General features: G+C 37.0%; 2 protein-coding genes across 2 annotated transcripts in view; one reads left to right on the top strand and one right to left on the bottom strand.

Moving 5' to 3' along the window:
- The window catches only part of DERA (deoxyribose-phosphate aldolase), a 363055-nt gene that overhangs the window by 30788 nt on the left and 313321 nt on the right, over positions 1–18946 (bottom strand). Inside the window, exons 16-17 of the transcript XR_007470387.1 lie at positions 16602–16667; positions 15174–15248 (exon numbers count right to left, since the gene is read on the bottom strand). The gene's annotated coding sequence lies outside the window, so the exon portion shown is untranslated. The remainder of the gene's footprint in view (positions 1–15173; positions 15249–16601; positions 16668–18946) is intronic.
- SLC15A5 (solute carrier family 15 member 5) overlaps positions 1–18946 on the top strand; it is an 82058-nt gene that overhangs the window by 30690 nt on the left and 32422 nt on the right. Inside the window, 1 exon segment of the mRNA XM_004281107.3 lies at positions 11404–11590. Coding sequence (XP_004281155.2) covers positions 11404–11590 — 187 coding nt within the window.

Below are 18946 nucleotides of genomic sequence, written 5' to 3'. Positions count from 1 at the left end.
GATCTATGGATAATTACCCAACTACTCCCTTCCAAAGGTTTTGCCTTCCTCCTTGACCAAGCCTTTAAAAACTGGTACTAACAAGTAGCTAAAATGGCTGATTTGAGTACCACCCCCCACTGTATTCTTAAGTATAAATACTAATCAGCAAACGATTCTTTCCCTACCAATTCTTAGTTCCCTTGGTGAATCAGTCCTATGCTATGAGGAAATCAAGGGGAAAATACTAAGTCCAAAGTACTGTTTATAAGTATATGTGATTTTAATACAATTTTAATGTAGTAATGGTCAAAGAGTCACTTACTTATGCAGAAATATAAATGATTATAAAAGTCTTTGAAGAAATTTGGGACTCTGCATTACTAACCTCTACCTTGGAATTAGATGGCTATTGAGTGAGCTATATTCTTAAATCATAGAATAATAGAGCTGGGAAAAAACTTAGAGATTAACTTATTCAACTACTTCATTTGTTGAAGAGGAAACTGAGGCTTAGAAAAATAAAGTGATTTTGAAGGGGATAAGGAGGTCATACAGTGAATAGTAGTGAAGGAAAAGCAGAATCTACCTTCTTATTCTTAGTACAATGCTTGTTTCTCTAAACCAGGGGTCAGCAAATTATTACCTGCAGGCCAAATCAGCCCACTGCCTTTTTCATATGTCCTGCAAGGTAAGAAGGTTTTTACATTTTTCTATGGTTTAAAAAAATCAAAAGAAGAAAAATGTTTTGTAGCAAAAGACAATTATATGAAATTCAAAATTCAGTGTCCGTACCCACAGACATAGAAAACAAATTTATGATTACCAAAGGGGAAGGTGGGGGGTGGGGAGGGTAAATTAGGAGTTTGGTATACACACTACTATATATAAAATAGGTAACCAACAAGGACCTACTGTATAGCACAAGGAACTATACTCAATATTTTGTAATAGCTTTAAGGGAAAAGAATCCGAAAAAGAATATATATATATATATATATATATATACACACACACACACACACACACACACACACATATATATATATATATATATATATATGAATATATGAATCACTTTGTGGCACACCTGAAACTAACACAACAATGTAAATCAACTATACTTCAATTAAAAAAAAGAAAGTAGCCCGTGCACAGCAACAAAGACCCAGTGCAGCCAGAAATAAATAAAATTAAATTCAAAAAAAAAAGGAAGAAAGTACAATTGTTAGAAAAGGATAAGTATAGAACTTCTGTTTGGTTAGAAGGATCCTGTCCTTCTAACCAAACAGAATAAAAACTTCTTCTTTAAAAGAAAAAAAATTCAGAATCCATAAATAAAGTTTTATTGGAACACAACCACTCCTGTTTGTTTGTCATAGTATGTCTGCTTATGCATGAAAACAGCAGAGCTGAGTACTTGCAACAGAATCCACATGTGGAAATATTGTCTATCTGGCCTTTTACACAAAAGTTTGCTGACCCTTGTTCTAAACAATGCATGAAAGCTAGGCTGACTTAGCAGATTCAACCTCTCTCTTGACTCCACAATAGTAGATGGAACAAAAACACAAAATTACTACCTGTATATATGTCATTAATAGCATGAAAACACACTCCCTCTTGCAAGAGCATCAGAATCACAACTAACTGCTGAGTAATCATCAACAGGAAGACACTGAGACTCACCAATAAAGATACCCCACATCCAAAGATAAAGGAGAAGTCTCAATGAGATGGTAGGAGGGGCTCAATCACCATAAAATCAAATCCCATGACTGCTGGGTGGGTGACTCACAAACTGGAGAACACTTATACCACAGAAGTCCACCTGCTGGAGTGAAGGTTCTGAGCCCCACATCAGGCTTCCCAACCTGGGGGTCTGGCAACAGGAAGAATTCCCAGAGAATCAGACTTTGAAGGCTAGTGGGATTTGATTGCAGGACTTTCACAGAACTAGGGGAAAAAGAGGTTCCACTCTTGGAGGGCACACACAAAATAGTGTGTGCATCAGGACCCGGGGGAAGGAGCAGTGACCCCATAGGAAACTGAACCAGACCTACCTGCTAATGCTTGAGGGTCTCCTGCAGAGATGGGCGGTGGCTGTGGGTCACCATCGTGACAAGGACACTGGCAGCAGAAGTTCTGGGAAGTACTCCTTGGCATGAGCCCTCCCGGAGTCCACCATTAGCCCCACCAAAGAAACTGTAGGCCTGAGTGCTGGGTTGCCTCAAGCCAAACAACCAACAGGGAGGGAACTCAGCCCCACCCATCAGCAGACAAGTGGATTAAAGTTTTACTGAGCTCTGCCCACCGGAGCAACACCCAGCTATACCCACCACCAGTCCCTCCAGTCAGGAAGCTTGCACAAGCCTCTTAGATAGACTCATCCACCAGAGGGCAGAGAGCAGAAGCATGAAAAACTACAATCCTGAAACCTGTGGAACAAAAACCACATTCACAGAAAGATAGACAAAATGAAAAGGCAGAGGACTATGTACAAGATGAAGGAACATGATAAAACCCCAGAAAAACAACTAAATAAAGTGGAGACAGGCAAACTTTAAGAAAAAGAATTCAGAATAATGATAGTGAAGATGATCGAGGACTTCAGAAAAAGAATGGAGGCAAAGATCGAGAAGATGCAAGAAATGTTTAACAAAGACCTAGAAGAATTAAAGAACAAACATCTAGAAGAATTAAAGAACAAACAAACAGAAATGAACAATACAATAACTGAATTGAAAAATACACTAGAAGGAATCAATAGCAGAATAACTGAGGCAGAAGAATGGATAAGTGACCTGGAAGACAGAATGGTAGAATTCACTGCTGCAGAACAGAATAAAGAAAAAAGAATGAAAAGAAGTTAGGACAGCCTAAGAGACCTCTGGGACAACATTAAACACAACAACATTCGCATTATAGGAGTCCCAGAAGGAGAAGAGAGAGAGAAAGGACCCAAGAAAATATTTGAAGAGATTATAGTCGAAAATTTCCCTAACATGGGAAAGGAAATAGCCACCCAAGTCCAGGATGTGCAAAGAGTCCCAGGCAGGATAAACCCAAGGAGAAACACGCCGAAACACATAGTAATCAAATTGACAAAACTTAAAGACGAAGAAAAATTATTAAAAGAAACAAGGGAAAAACGACAAATACAAGGGAACTCCCATAAGGTTAAGAGCTGATTTCTCAGCAGAAACTCTACAAGCCAGGAGACAGTGGCACGATATACTTAAAGTGATGAAAGGGAAGAACCTACAACCAAGATTACTCTACCCCGCAAGGATCTCATTCAGATTCCACTAAGAAATCAAAAGCTTTACAGACAAGCAAAAGCTAAGAAAATTCAGCACCACCAAACCACTTCTACAACAAATGCTAAAGGAATGTCTCTAAATGGGAAACACAAGAGAAGAAAAGGACCTACAAAAACAAACCCAAAACAGTTAAGAAAATGGTAATAGGAACATACATATCGATAATTACCTTAAATGTGAATGGATTAAGTGCTCCAACCAAAAGACACAGGCTTGCTGAATGGATACAAAAACAAGATCCATATACAAGCTGTCTACAAGAGACCCACTTCAGACCTAGGGACACATACAGACTGAAAGTGAGGGGATGGAAAAAGATATTCCATGCAATTGGAAATCAAAAGAAAGCTGGAGTAGCAATACTAATATCAGATAAAATAGACTTTAAAATAAAGAATGTTACAAGAGGCATGCAAGGACACTACATAATGATCAAGGGATCAATCCAAGAAGAAGATATACCAATTATAAATATATATACACCCAACGTAGGAGCACCTCAATACATAAGGCAAATGCTAACAGCTCTAAAAGAGGAAATCGACAGTAACACAATAATAGTGGGGGGCTTTAACACCTCACTTACACCAATGGACAGATCATCCAAACAGAAAATGAATAAGGAAACACAAGGGTTAAATGACACAATAGACCAGATAGATTTAATTGATATTTATAGGACATTCCACCCAAAAACAGCAGATTACACTTTTTTCTCAAGTGCCCACGGAACATTCTCCAGGATTGATCACATCTTGGGTCACAAATCAAGCCTCGGTAAATTTAAGAAAACTGAAATCATATCAAGCATCTTTTCTGACCACAACACTATGAGATTAGAAATCAATTACAGGGGAAAAAGTGTAAAAAACACAAAAACATGGAGGCTAAACAATGTGTTACTAAATAACCAAGAGATCACTGAAGAAATCAAAGAAGAAATCAGAAAATACCTAGAGACAAATGACATTGAAAACATGATGATCCAAAACCTATGGGATGCAGCAAAAGCAGTTCTAAGAGGGAAGTTTACAGCAATACAATCCTACCTCAAGAAACAAGAAAAATCTCAAATAAACAATCTAACCTTACACCTAAAGGAACTAGAGAAAGAAAAACAAAGAAAACCCAAAGTCAGTAGAAGGTAAGAAATCATAAAGATCAGAGCAGAAATAAATGAAATAGAAACGAAGAAAACAATAGCAAAGATCAATAAAACTAAAAGTTTGTTCTTTGAGAAGATAAACAAAATTCATAAACCTTTAGCCAGGCTCATCAAGAAAAAGAGGAAGAGGACTCAAATCAATAAAATTAGAAATGAAAAAGAAGTTACAATGGACACCACAGAACTATAAAGCATCATGAGAGACTACTACAAGCAACTCTGTGCTAATAAAATGGACAACCTGGAAGAAATGGACACAGTCTTATAAAGGTATAACCTTCCAAGACTGAACCAAGAAGAAACAGAAAATATAACAGACCAATCACAAGTAATGAAGTTGAAACTGTGATTAAAAATCTTCCAACAAACAAAAGTCCAGGACCCCGATGGCTTCACAGGCGAATTCTATCAAACATTTAGAGAAGAGCTAGCATCCATCCTTCTCAAACTCTTCTAAAAAATTGCAGAGAAAGGAACACTCCCAAACTCATTCTATGAGGCCACCACCACCCTGATAACAAAATCAGACAAAGATACTACAAAAAAAGAAAATTACAGACCTATATCACTGATGAATATAGATGCAAAAATCCTCAACAAAATAGTAGCAAACAGAATCCAACAACACGTTAAAAGGATCACACACCATGATTAAGTGTGATTTATCCCAGGGATGCAAGGATTCTTCAATATACACAAATCAATCAATGTGGTACACCATATTAACAAATTGAAGAATGAAAACCACATGATCATCTCAATAGATGCAGAAAAAGCTTTTGACAAAATTCAACACCCATTTATGATAAAAACTCTCCAGAAAGTGGGCATAGAGGGAACCTACCTCCGCATAATAACCACATATGACAAATCATAAAAGACAAACCCACAGCAAACATCACTCTCAATGGTGAAAAACTGAAAGCATTCCCTCTAAGATCAGGAACAAGACAAGGATGTCCACACTTGCCACTATTATTCAACACAGTTTTGGAAGTCCTAGCCACGGCAATCACAGAAGAAAAGGAAATGAAAGGAATACAAATTGGAAAAGAAGAAGTAACACTGTCACTGTTTGCACATGACATAATATTATACATAGATAAGCCTAAAGATGTGAGCAGAAATTACTAGAGGTAATCAATGAATTTTGTAAAGTTGCAGGATACAAAATTAATGCACAGAAATCTCTTGCATTCCTGTACACTAACAATGAAAGATCAGAAAGAGAAATTAAGGAAACATTCCCATTCACCATTGCAACAAAAAGAATAAAATACCTAGGAATAAACATACCTAAGGAGGTAAAATACCTGTACTCAGAAAAACTGTAAGACACTGATGAAACAAATCGAAGATGACACAAACAGATGGAGAGATATACCATGTTCTTGGATTGGAAGAGTCAATATCATGAAAATGACTATACTACCCAAAGCAATCTACAGATTCAGTGCAATCCCTAGGAAATTACCAGTGACATTTTTTACAGAACTAAAACAAACAATCTTAAATTTTGTATGGAGACACAAAAGAACCCAAATATCCAAAGCAATCTTGAGGGAAAAAAATGGAGCTGGAGGAATCAGACGCCCTGACTTCAGACTATACTATAAAGCTACAGTAATCAAGACAATATGGTACCAGCACAAAAACCGAAATATAAATCAATGGAACAGGATAGAAAGCCCAGAGATAAACCCATGCACCTATGGTCAACTAGTCTATGACAAAGGAGGCAAGGATACACAGTGGAGAAAAGACAGCCTCTTCAGTAAGTGGTACTGGGAAAACTGGACAGCTACATGTAAAAGAATGAAATTAGAACACTCCCTAACACCATACACAAAAATAAACTCAAAATGGATTAACAACCTAAATGTAAGACTGGACACTATAAAATTCTTAGAGGAAAACATAGGCAGAACACTCTTTGACATTAATCACAGCAAGATCTTTTTTGACCCACCTCCTAGAGTAATGGAAATAAAAACGAAAATTAAAAAATGGGCCTAATGAAACTTAAAAGTTTTTGCACAGCAAAGGCAACTGTATACAAGATGAAAAGACAACCCTCAGTATAGGAGAAAATATTTGCAAAGGAATGAATGGACAAAGGATTAATCTCCAAATATATAAACAGCTCATGCAGCTCAATATTAAAACAAACAACCCAATCAAAAAATGGGCAGAAGAAGACCTAAATAGACATTTCTCCAAAGAAGACATACAGATGGCCAAGAGGCACATGAAAAGCTGCTCAACATCACTTATTATTAGAGAAATACAAATCAAAACTACAATGAGGTATCACCTCACACCAATTAGAATGTGCATCATCAGAAAATCTACAAGCAACAAATGCTGGAGAGGGTGTGGAGAAAAGGTAACCCTCTTGCACTGTTGGTGGGAATGTAAATTGATACAGCCACTATGGAGAACAGTATGGAGGTTCCTTAAAAAACTAAAAATAGAATTACCATATGACCCAGCAATCCCACTACTAGGCATATACCCAGAGAAAACCATAATTCAAAAAGACACATGCACCCCAATGTTCATTGAAGCACTACTTACAAGAGCCAGGTCATGGAAGCAACCTAAGTGTCCATCAACAGACGAATGGATAAAGAAGATGTGGTACATATATACAATGGAATATTACTCAGCCATAAAAAGGAACGAAATTGGGTAATTTGTAGAGACATGGATGGATCTAGAGACTGTCATACAGGGTGAAGTAAGCCAGAAAGAGAAAAACAAATATTGTATATTAACGCATATATGTGGAATCTAGAAAAATGGTACAGATGAACCGGTTTGCAAGGTAGAAATAGAGACACAGATGTAGAGGACAAACGTACAAACATCAAGGGGGGAAAGCGGTGGGGTGGTGGTGGTGGTGGTGGTGTGATGAATTGGGAGATTGGGATTGACATGTAGACACTGATGTGTATAAAACTGATGACTAATAAGAACCTGCTGTATATAAAAAATAAAAATCTAGAGGGGCTACATCCAAGATTCTGAAAGAAACTGGGGATGTGCTCCTCTGACTTCTTCCAAGTACGCAGTCTGATTCACGTGCTGGAGATTGGTTTGTCACCCATGCTAGAGACCAACACCCATCCTCTTCTACTAAGTGGGTTTTCAGATTCTTAAAGAAAAAGGCCGCAGAAAATATTACATTATATTCACACAGAAAATATAAGTAAAGCCAAGCCAAATGAATCAGCTTTTTCTAAAACCTCAACTCCAAAAACTCTTTCTTCACAGGAGTTAATATTTAACTTTATGTTGCCAAAAAAAACCAAACTTTCAGCAATGGTATCAGAGAGACTTGGTGTTGGGAAATACTTTCACTGAGGCCGAAGTCTGATCTGGTAGACTCTATTCTCATGTTAACTTCCCCCTTCCATTCCAAGAAACTCATTTGAACATATTTATCACTACAGGGTAGAAACAGTTTGTAAATCCAGGTTAGCTGTTTCTAACATACGCCAGCAGTATTCAAACACAGCAGTTTCAGATGATAGAGTAACTGCTTGGAAACTATTTGGATTATTTTAACATAACTGAACTAAGAGAATCCACGTTAAACTTTGGGTGCTTGTTCCTGCAATAAGTAAACGTAACAACTGCTATTTATTAGCTTCTACATAATGCTGGAGTTGTGATGGGCTTCCCTAACTTTTAATCATAAGAGCCCTCAACCAGCTAAGGTCTTTTGCTAACTGTTGATGGTTAGACTTCAAGCTTTGGTAGTGGGTGTATTCTTTTAACCTCCGAAGGGGAGGAGAAAGATGGTAGTTTTGTAAGCTTGGATAGACACTCTAAGCCACAGCTTTGACACACAAGTAAAAGCATGATGCCTATTTAGTTCTAGGGTAACGTAGGTGAGCAGATAAGAGGTGCATATCTACAGGTAAACTTTTAAAACATATCACCATTTGCATCCCACACACTTTAATCACTGTCTCCCATATTGTTCTACAACTGTACTGTTCAATATGGTAGCCACTTGTTGCTCTTGAGCATTTGGAATGTGCCTTGTAAAATGAAACATACTATACGTGTAAAATACCAGATTTTGAAGGCTCAATACGAAAAAAGAACAATGTAAATATCTCATTAATAATTTTTATATTGATCGTGCTAAAATATTTTTACTTTATTGGGTTAAATAAATGTATTAAAATTTTTAAAAATATCATGAAAACATCTTAGAATGGAGAAATTAATCACGAGTACAAAATTACTAATGGTTCCATGGGATGCCTCGAACCTTCTGTGCAAATAGCACATACTGATTCTTACCTTCATAATGTAGTGACCCCTGATTTTTTTTTTTTACCAAGTTCGAGTCTTCTCTGCAAACTGTTACATATTTTTAAATTTAACATAAATTAGAATAAATTTTGATAAGCTAATTTTTAAGCATATCACCAAATCTAGATGCCTAGTTTATTGCAAAGAACAAATACTAATACTTATTGACCACCTATATGTGTCGGAGCCTCTAAAAGATGACTTCACAGTGCCTAATTTAACCCCCAAAGCAAGCCTACAGGGCAGATTTTACTATTCTAAATCTGCGTCTCAGAGACATTAAGTGACTTGCAATTGGTTCTTGGTTACCCTACTAGCATATGGCAGAGGGGCTATCCCTACCCCAGGCTGGTATCAATGCCCACACTTTGCTGTTACCCAGTATGCCTCTCTTGCAGCTGGGTTAAAAATCCCTGGTACAGACTATACAGGTTCCAAAATCATATACAGTAATGTTATACCAGAAACTTCAAAGAAAATGTTTAGAATGTACTTCTCAAGGGAGGCAGAGGTAACTTCCATTGGGATAGGCTGGAATAAGATTTTTGCCTCCAGATGAAATAATCACCAGTATAAAGGCGATCAAAATACCAAGAATAAAACATCATCGAATTCCATATTTTAAATTTAGTAGCCATTATTGACCTTCAGTTCCAAGACATACATTTAAAATATGTTGATATTAAGGCCAATGATGTTGCCATTTGACATTACTGGCCATTCAAAGGTGAAAATGAATCTTTATTGACAGCAGTTATTCCTGAATTCTCAGAGGCTTGTATGAAATAAAAGTATTTAAAATTTTTAAAGGAGATGATTTCAGAACTTGAGGCAGAAGCAGAAATGATTTCAAGCTATCGGGGCCTTTTTTTAGATTATGCAATATATTAATATTGCTTCACTAAAGATTAATAGTACATTTGCCACATTATTAAGTTAACAGGTTTCTGTGTCTGTGATTCATGCCGACAATAACTTTATTCCTGTTAACAATAATTCTCACTTGAAATCAGTAACAGAAACTTTCAAGTTGTACTGAGATCCTTTCAGTCTTAGAGTAGTTCTGCTGCCAGCACTATTTTAAAAACCATCATTCATTTTCCTCTGACTGGGGATACATGCTTAATATTTTGATTGAACTAGGGCAGAACTAGCTAATACTCCCTTCCCTCTTGCCATCTGTACCCAACCAAAACAATCCTGTTTACAATCCCAAGGGTCAAATTAAAGATTGGAAGATAAATTATCACCAGGACATATTTTATACAGATAGAAAGAATCTCAGTGAAAATGTGGTCCATTCCTGGATTTAGGCAGTTAACATAGCAATAGGCTGATTTTACAACTGGTGGGCTGGTTAGCAGCTGTACTGACTTATGACTCTGCTTCTCCTTATACCTCCTCGAATTGCACAATTGATAATAGAGAAGGAGTTAGTGAAGGTTTCAAACAAGAAGCTGTTATCTGGATGTTTGAGCTGGGTTGCTCTCCCAGGATGGAGGTAAGGCAGGACTCCTAATGTAGTTCACACACTGTAAGAAAAAATGGAGAATCCATTCCTCAAGGACAAGACTTGGGTTGACTTTCTCACCAAGCCACTCAGTAGCTTTGTGTGCCCCTGGGAATGAAAGAAATACTCTGTGCTACTAATGATAATGACAAAGATGTGATTATTGCAACACAGCTCATGAACTATAAAAGTGAGGAGATGCCCCTTTTCCTGTGACATTGTACTTTAGTTCTGATGTTGTGACCTAAGGAGAGGTTAGGAATACTTGAAGAGACTCCAAGTTAATGTTAGAGTTTTAGTTAGTATTAGGTTTTTTAAAAAAAATTCTAACACTACCTTGATGGTTTCCAGTGAGGTAGAGGTGTTGTTAGTGTTTTGTTTTTGTTTTCATTTCTGCTACTTTATTGTGCAACTTTTTTCTTGGAGTTCCCTTTTTGGTCCTCTAGTGCCACACGATTAGTTTAAAAGGAGAGTATAGACACAAGTATGTTTTCTCTCCCTTTTCTCGTCTTACTTGGCTTATGTTAAAAACAAGGCCAATCCAGGTAGCCTATAAAGACAGCCTACAACAAGTAATGTGTTTCCTCACTGGGTCCCCTCTTAGGGAAAAATCATTCTTACCTATTTCGCCATCAAACTTGATGGTATTTAAAGGATCTAGTCTAGCCCCAAACTATTTTTTAATCCAGGTGAAAATGAAAGTCTTAATACTTTCTACTGGCTTTTGCTTTATTGTTGGGAAAAACAAAAAGCTTATTTGCTTATATGCAAAATTTATTACATGATTTCTTATGTGTCATCCCAAGCACAAAATTAGGGTCACTTTTACTTTTCCAAGGAAAATTAAGAAGATAGACTAGAGGACAAAATATTCGTCCATAAAGAATCAGTAGAATTGTCAATAGACTAGACACAGTTCCTACTCTCCTTTGTCAGTTCATAATCATGACCTTGGAGACCCGGGGAACATCCAGCTCATCTGTCACAGAGTACTGGCAAGGGACAAGGAATCTGCCACAGGACACTTCCTCCAAAGTTACTTTAAAATTTAAAATTTAAAAGTCTTACTGAATGGCTCTTTCCCCCTTCAAATACAGATTCCTTCAGGATATTATCTGCAGACCATGAATTCCAACCTGAATTTGGGTGGATTTCTTCTGCCAGTTGCAGTAATGAATGTCGTCAGCATCCTACCACTACTACTTTTAGCTCCTTTAATGGAGTATTTCAGCACCTGCCTATATCCCTCTAAGAGAGATGGCCCATTTCTGTTGGCATGCATTAGTAAGTACAGCTTACCATTTCAAGTGAATGGTTTACAACTTTTAAAAGAAAAAAACACTGTACTAGGATCTAAGCTAGCTATATGCTCTGGGGTAGTCTGATTTTGACAAATTGGGAAGAAGGTGAATTTGAGAGTGATTATGTCCAGTTTCTCAAATCTCTACATAGACATCAGTGTCCCATTTTCTTTTCATCCTTTTATGCTTCCTCAGAAGATACACATAAAGACTTGGTGCAACTTCCAATGCCACCAAATGGCCTCTTCTTTTTCAAGTAAAGCAGTCTCTACTCTTAAGTCGATGCTGAGAATGTTCTTAAAAATTAACACAGGTAATGGACCTAAAAAATAATGCTGAGCTACATTTGGGAGGCTTTAACTTCTGAACCAGCAGAAAAATTTATTAAAAGTCAGTCGTATTCACAGCTTTAACGTAGTACTTCTTCCAATAGTAAAGTGTATAACAGTAGTTTTCAAACATTTTTTCCAGCTTTATTGAGATATAATTGACATACTGTATAAGTTTAAGGTGCACAGTGTCATGAATTGATGCAAGTCTATATTGCAAAATATTTATCACAATAAGGTTAGTTAACACATCCATTACCTCACATAATTACAGCCTTGCTGTTGTTATGGTCTACTCCTATTTTTTAAAATTAATTTATTTTATTTTATTTATTTTTGGCTACATTGGGTCTTCATTGCTGCGCGTGGGCTTTCTCTAGTTGCAGCGAGCGGGGGCTACTCTTCGTTGCTGTACACGGGCTTCTCATTGCGGTGGCTTCTCTTGTTGTGGAGCACGGGCTCTAGGAGCGCGGGCCTCAGTAGTTGTGGCACATGGGCTTAGTTGCTCCGCAGCACGCGGGATCTTCCTGGACCAGGGATCAAACCCGTGTCCCCTGCATTGGCAGGCGGATTCTTTGGTCTACTCCCATTTTTTAAAGTGAAAAAAAATGTAGGACTTCTTACTCAGAACACAATCAATAGACTGTAAAATAAAATTTCTGCCAATGAAATGGGAGAGGAGGAGCATTCTGGTCACACTCTCCTCTGCCTCGCTGTGGTCCCTCAGGTGCTGCCGTGGAACAAGATGACAAACGATGGTACAGGAAAACCAGGCTCAATCTAACGACCAGAAATGGAGGTCTCAGCCCCTGCTCTGTACTGAGCTGCTCCTGAGTGAATTGGAAAAGCCACTTAACCTTTCTTGTCTTCTAGTTCACTTATTGTTTTTAATTGAGGGGCATGCCTGAGATAAATTTTGGGTCCCTTTGTTCTGTAAGACTTTTGAAATCATTCAGGGTGACACCAGTACCTGGAGCCCAATTGGGACACAGAGTGAAAACTCTATAAATGTTAACTAATATTGAGTCATCATTTGCAAGGGGCAGGTCTCATTGTTTGGTGAGTATAAACACAAAACAAAGGGAGTTTGAAACGCTTAAGAAATAGCATGGGGCTTCCCTGGTGGTGCAGTGGTTGAGAGTCCGCCTGCCGATGCAGGGGACACAGGTTCGTGCCCTGGTCCGGGAAGATCCCACGTGCCGCGGAGCGGCTGGGCCCGTGAGCCATGGCCGCTGAACCTGCGTGTCCGGAGCCTGAGCTACGCAACGGGAGAGGCCACAACAGTGAGAGGCCCGCGTACCGGAAAAAAAAAAAAAAAGAAATAGCATGCAATGGCAACTTTATGTCTTATCATCTACTTGAGAAATAACTTCATTGAAATAGCCAAGGTCAAGCAACTGATTCTTTTCTCTTGGTTAACCAGTTGTTATTCTTAATTCCTCCTTTGTAGAGATCTGTGAAGACCAAGCAGTCTTCTAGTAACCCATTATCATATATTTTGCTGTTCCTCTGTTTAAAAATTACATTTTAGGGTATGTGCTTCCTATTTACCAAAGCCATCAACAAGATCACATCACAAAGTAGATTTGTTTTTGGAAAGAACTCAAGTGACTAAACTCTCCCTAGTTTATTTTATCTTCAACTGTAGAGGTCTTTAGTGCATATTCTGTTTTGATTTATTCCATAAGCCAGTAACCCTGACATTGTTTATTGTCATAGGTTTAGGCAAACTATAAATCTTAATAGGTTTTGACAGTCCTTAAATCTTAAAAAGTGTTTTTTTTTTTGTCTGCCAGTGAAATCCAAATCAGTATTAGTGAATGCCCGACACTATTTGAGGAAACAAAAGAAAAGACATCGTACCTACCCACAGCAAGTGTACTATTAATATATTGAATGCAGAAGAAAATGGGGGTAAATTTACATTGCAAAATACCAGACACTTTGGCAGTCCTGTTCAGAATCATGAAAATTGAGTCTATGCTTCCAAATTATGCTTTAGTACTAAAAAATTTTTTTAATTGGGCTACTTTAGAGAAATATGGTATACAACATGACTGAAAGAACTACTTTAAAAATCCTTCCTGGGGGCTTCCCTGGTGGCGCAGTGGTTGAGAGTCCGCCTGCTGATGCAGGGGACACGGGTTCGTGCCCCGGTCCGGGAAGATCCCACATGCCGCGGAGCGACTGCGCGCGTGAGCCATGGCCGCTGAGCCTGCGCGTCCAGAGCCTGTGCTCCGCGGGGGGAGAGGCCACAACAGTGAGAGGCCTGTGTACCGCCAAAAAAAAAACAAAACAAAAAATCCTTCCTGGGAATTCCCTGGCAGTTCAGTGGTTAGCACTCCACACTTTCACTGCTGACCAGGTGAGGGCTCAGGTTCAATCCCTGGTTGGAGAACTAAGATCCCAAAAGCCATGCTGTGCAGCCAAAAAAAAAAAAAAAAAAATCCTGAGAATAAGAAATCTTAAATTCACTTGAAATGTGAGCAACTTTCTCTTGGACAATCCTCCACTCTTGCATATTTGAAATCATGTTTATTCTTAAAGAAGTGTGTGTGCTTTTCTGGATAGAGGAAAGTTAGACAGAGTTATCTAACATATTGTTTGATGTTAATGAACTAAATATTCCCTATAAAGAGTGGTAACAGACTTATTGGGCAGGAAAAAGAAAGAAACTAGATTCATCTAAAAAAACTGAGCTATATTCTTCTGCATACAGAATACTGAATTCAGTTGTTTCTAAGCCAGACTCCATTCATTTGTTCATTTACATACTTGTTCACTTATTTGCATAACATTTTGCTATGGGAATATAAAGAGGTATGCATCTTTTTAACTAAATGTTTGCTTAAGTTTTCCATATTCTGCTTGTGATTATGGAAGATGAATAAGTTTTATCAGGACATATAAACATAAACCTAGGGTACTTTTTGATAGTAATTTACATAACTGAATTAATCTAACATTAAAATTTACTTTCACTTTGAACCCAAGTGCCTTGAAAATGTGAGTGAAGTATATAAGTATATAAATTATGAACATACAAATATTTATGAATTCCTAATTGGAACCTAGGCACCTTCATATACATACCCCACTTAACTTCATGCTAATTCATCATTTACTAGGTCAAGGGTCTCAAAGATAATGTCTTATTTGAATTCAGACCTTCTAATTCTAAGCCCATTGCATCATCATCATCATCATCATCATCATCATTATCATTATTCCACTTACCAGCCATACATGGTTCTTAGATTATAGAAGTTATCGGTGTTAATTTGGAATCCTGACTGTGATTTCCAATTAAGGCTATGAAGTGAATGAAAAATTTTGTCATCACAATGAGTAGCTGCTCCTGGAGTCCCCCACTCCCTTTCACATTCAGTCATTCCCCATCATGTTTAAGGAGGCAGATGGTATAGACAATGACGATGCCTAGTGTTTGACATGGATAATCACAGCCCCGGCCAAGAGTGAGGGATAGAGAAATCTCATTCAGTTGGTCAAACTAGAAATTTAATAAAGGGAAAAAAATGAGCTCACTTTCCTTCATCTAGCTCATAAACAGTGCAACGAAAGAGGAGTTTCTTATTCAAGATAGGACATTCTTGAGTTTATCAGCTATAGAAAACAACAAGTGTACCAAAGTACCAACAATAAAAAAATCTCCAAACCTTCCAGAACTGTGAAAGGCAAAGGTTTGATAACGCTCAGAGTGTTTCATCAAGACTGTATTTTCCTAATGTTACATGTGACAGATTTGTCTGTTTAAAAGTCAGTCTTAGTACACTAAAAATCTAGAATCAGTGATAGTGTGATTTATCCTCTGTCATCGTTGGATATCCTTTGTTTTAGCCTTTTTCAGTTCAAAAATGTTTACACCATGAGTATTTCCTTTCCTTACCATTAACTAAAGCCCTGCAGTATGTGGCGTTTAGTAGCTAGCGCTGACACACACAAGTATTAATCTGACTAAGATTAGCCTAATTAAGATTGTTATTAAGCCTTATACAAAGCAGACGTGTACAACACAGCAGGTAGCAATTATCTGGGCTTTTCAGTAGCATTGATATTGAAATGCAGATGAAGTATATTCAAATATCTGCCAGACCTTCCTCTTTAAAATAAAACTTGAAAATTCAAATTCTAACTTAAAGTCTTTTATGATATAGGTACAGCCAAGGTGTTGGTTCCTTCTTGTATAACCATTAACTTCTACTAGTCCTAATAATTGGCAGTGATATAAAATTTCTTTCTGGTTGGAATCAAAATGCTTGATAAATTAAAAACCAAGTCAGAGATCCAAGCACCTTCATTGAAAGTAGGATTATTTCATCAAAACTACTTTTTCTCTATTATAGTTTTTAGAACTGTGACATTTTCCCAAGAAACATCACAGTGTATACCCATCGCAAAATACCTGGCAAGAGGAAGTGTATAAACACTAAAAGAAGTAACATGCAAATATCTAGCCTGAATAACTCGTTCATTCGGTTGTTCACTTGTTTAATGAAAGCAGGTTAATGTTCTCAGGTTCTTACTTTTAAAGTTGACGTGAACACTGGAATTAAATTTGAGGCGACCATCTAGTAAACCATCTGAAGCAATCATTTATGCCTTACAGATACACTTGTATAACTGATCTCCATGTAAATGAGTTACCTGTTCCAGATTCAGAAGTTTAAACACAAACTGAAGCCGAATCTCCTGAAATGAGTTCCCAGTGGTCTAAAGAGAAACGAAAGACAGAATATGGATAGCTCAATTCAAATACAGCAACATACCACTAGTAGGAGAAACAATAAAGCACAAAACATATGCCATTCTAATAGTGGGTGAGAAGGATCTTCCACAAAGGCAGCAGATATGTATGATGATAAAATCACAGCTGTCTCTATAAGAGTGTTTTATGGACACCAGTATATTCTTACATTAGCTAATTTCATATTCTCAGAATTTTCCAAAATCATGGATCCAAGGGCAATTTCTCAAGGACTCAGTAGAATTCCATACTTACTGTTGTGTTACACATCAGAGACTCATACATCAAACTACACGTAAAAAACCCATAGTTTTCTCAGTGAGGTAAATTTAACCAATAATGGAAGAATCTTAACATATCTATATTGTAGTATTAGATTCTGCTTCAATAGGAAATGGCAAGTACAACCGAAATGTTGGAATAAATTCTGACTTTTAAAAATTTCATTGTGGTCTAGTTTGGAAAATTATTACATGGTGGGATAATAGAACAAACTATAAGAGCTTTAAGACTTTTATAGACCTGTCTACAATCACACAGCCAATATTAAAACATACATTATTTATCTGAATATAATATCTCCTTTGGAACCATGTGCTTTATCTTGTAAATACAGATCTGCTAGAGGTGTAAAATGTGTACATTCTGATAAACTGCACTCTGCTTTGGACGAGTTATGATCTAATAGAAGTTAGGAATAAAAATGGAGCAGATTAAATTTAGGTTGGAATCCAACTTTGTTATGAATTTTTAAAAAGCCATTTTTCACTTGCACCAGAGTGCAGCAGCAAATAAAAAGCAAATGTAGTTACCTAGATGCTTCAGGTAAAATACACTTTGCCCTAAAATATCTAGGTAAATGAGTTAAATATTTGTGCTTTGCTTGAAATTGGAGAACTACCTTTCATTGGGTTTTCCTAGACCAGGTCTCAGAGTGCTCTATGCTAGAGAAGTTTAATGTGTGTAGAAATCTTCTTGGATCTTGTTGAATGCAGATCTGATTCAGTCCTTCTAGGATGAAGCTTGAGATTCTGTATGTCTAGCAAGCTTCCAGGTGATCCCTAAGCTGTTGATCAGGGACTATACTTTGAGTTTCAAGGACAGAGCAAGGGGCCAAGAGACTTCTCTCTCACATTTCACGCCTATGTGCAGGAAACAGAGGCCCAGGTAAAAATGCCACAATTCCGCATCAAGTCAGAGCTAAAATTCATCAGTAAGCCATAAAACCTGATGACTAAACCAAGGTTTGGCCAACCACTACACTCACGGGCCAAATCTGGCCCCAACTGCCCTAGCAAACTGCTTTACATATAGCGTTAACAGAGTAAATATTAAATTGAATTGACATTTCAGGTCTCCTTCTGGTGAGTCTTAATGTGCCAAGTTATCTAGATAAATCCTGTGATGAATTTTATCTTAAAGGTAGATAATATTAAAATTCCTTTTTTAAATATGAACTGTTAACAGAGCCAAAATCTCTACTTCATTAATGAAGGGGCCTTCGTGGAACCTAATTTAAAGTAATAATAAATTTTAAAATTCCTCAAATTTTCTGTTATTCAGATTTCCTCCCTTTTTACACCTTCTATTTCTTGAGGTCTCAGTAAAGAGCAGATTTTATGGATACATTTAAATGCTGAGATACAATCAAAAACTTTACCTACCAGTTTCTCTATCAACCAAAACAAACACTAAGCTATTTAAACATTAGATTGATTTTTCTGAATTGAAAGCTTTGCCTTATCTGAACTTTTATGCAAGTTAGCAAAAGGTGACTATCTCTAAATTTCAAGTAAATTCCATCAAGCTAAAGTTTGCCTCTGCTCTAACAATGGGATTACGTCCAGTAATAGGAATGATAAATTGAGAAATGGAATGGTTGCAGTAGATACAAACTGTACCAAAATTGTAACAAAATCTCTACTCATTTTCAACCAAAAATTCCTAGATAATTCCTTAAAAGAGAAAAGATGAACCACTATCTGAATAATTGCTTCCATTTATATCTGTTTCCTAGTTAATTCACCTTTAATATTTTTTTCCTAAGCCAAAGTTTCTAGTCTTTAATTCTGTAATAGCTGCTTTACTTTTTCTGAAAAGATTAGAGAAATGTCAGAAAACTGAGGACTGATGATGCTTACAGATTATTTCAAAACTGTTTTTCAATAATAATTAAAATCTTATAAAGAGATCATTTTATTTAAACTTTTCCCAAATCATTTTTGATTCAGATATATCTAAAAAA

The sequence above is a fragment of the Orcinus orca genome, chromosome 11 (genome assembly GCF_937001465.1).
Source record: "Orcinus orca chromosome 11, mOrcOrc1.1, whole genome shotgun sequence".
Lineage (NCBI taxonomy): Eukaryota > Metazoa > Chordata > Mammalia > Artiodactyla > Delphinidae > Orcinus > Orcinus orca.
The sequence above is the reverse complement of the archived record's forward strand: the minus strand, read 5'-3'. Positions and strand labels throughout refer to the sequence as shown.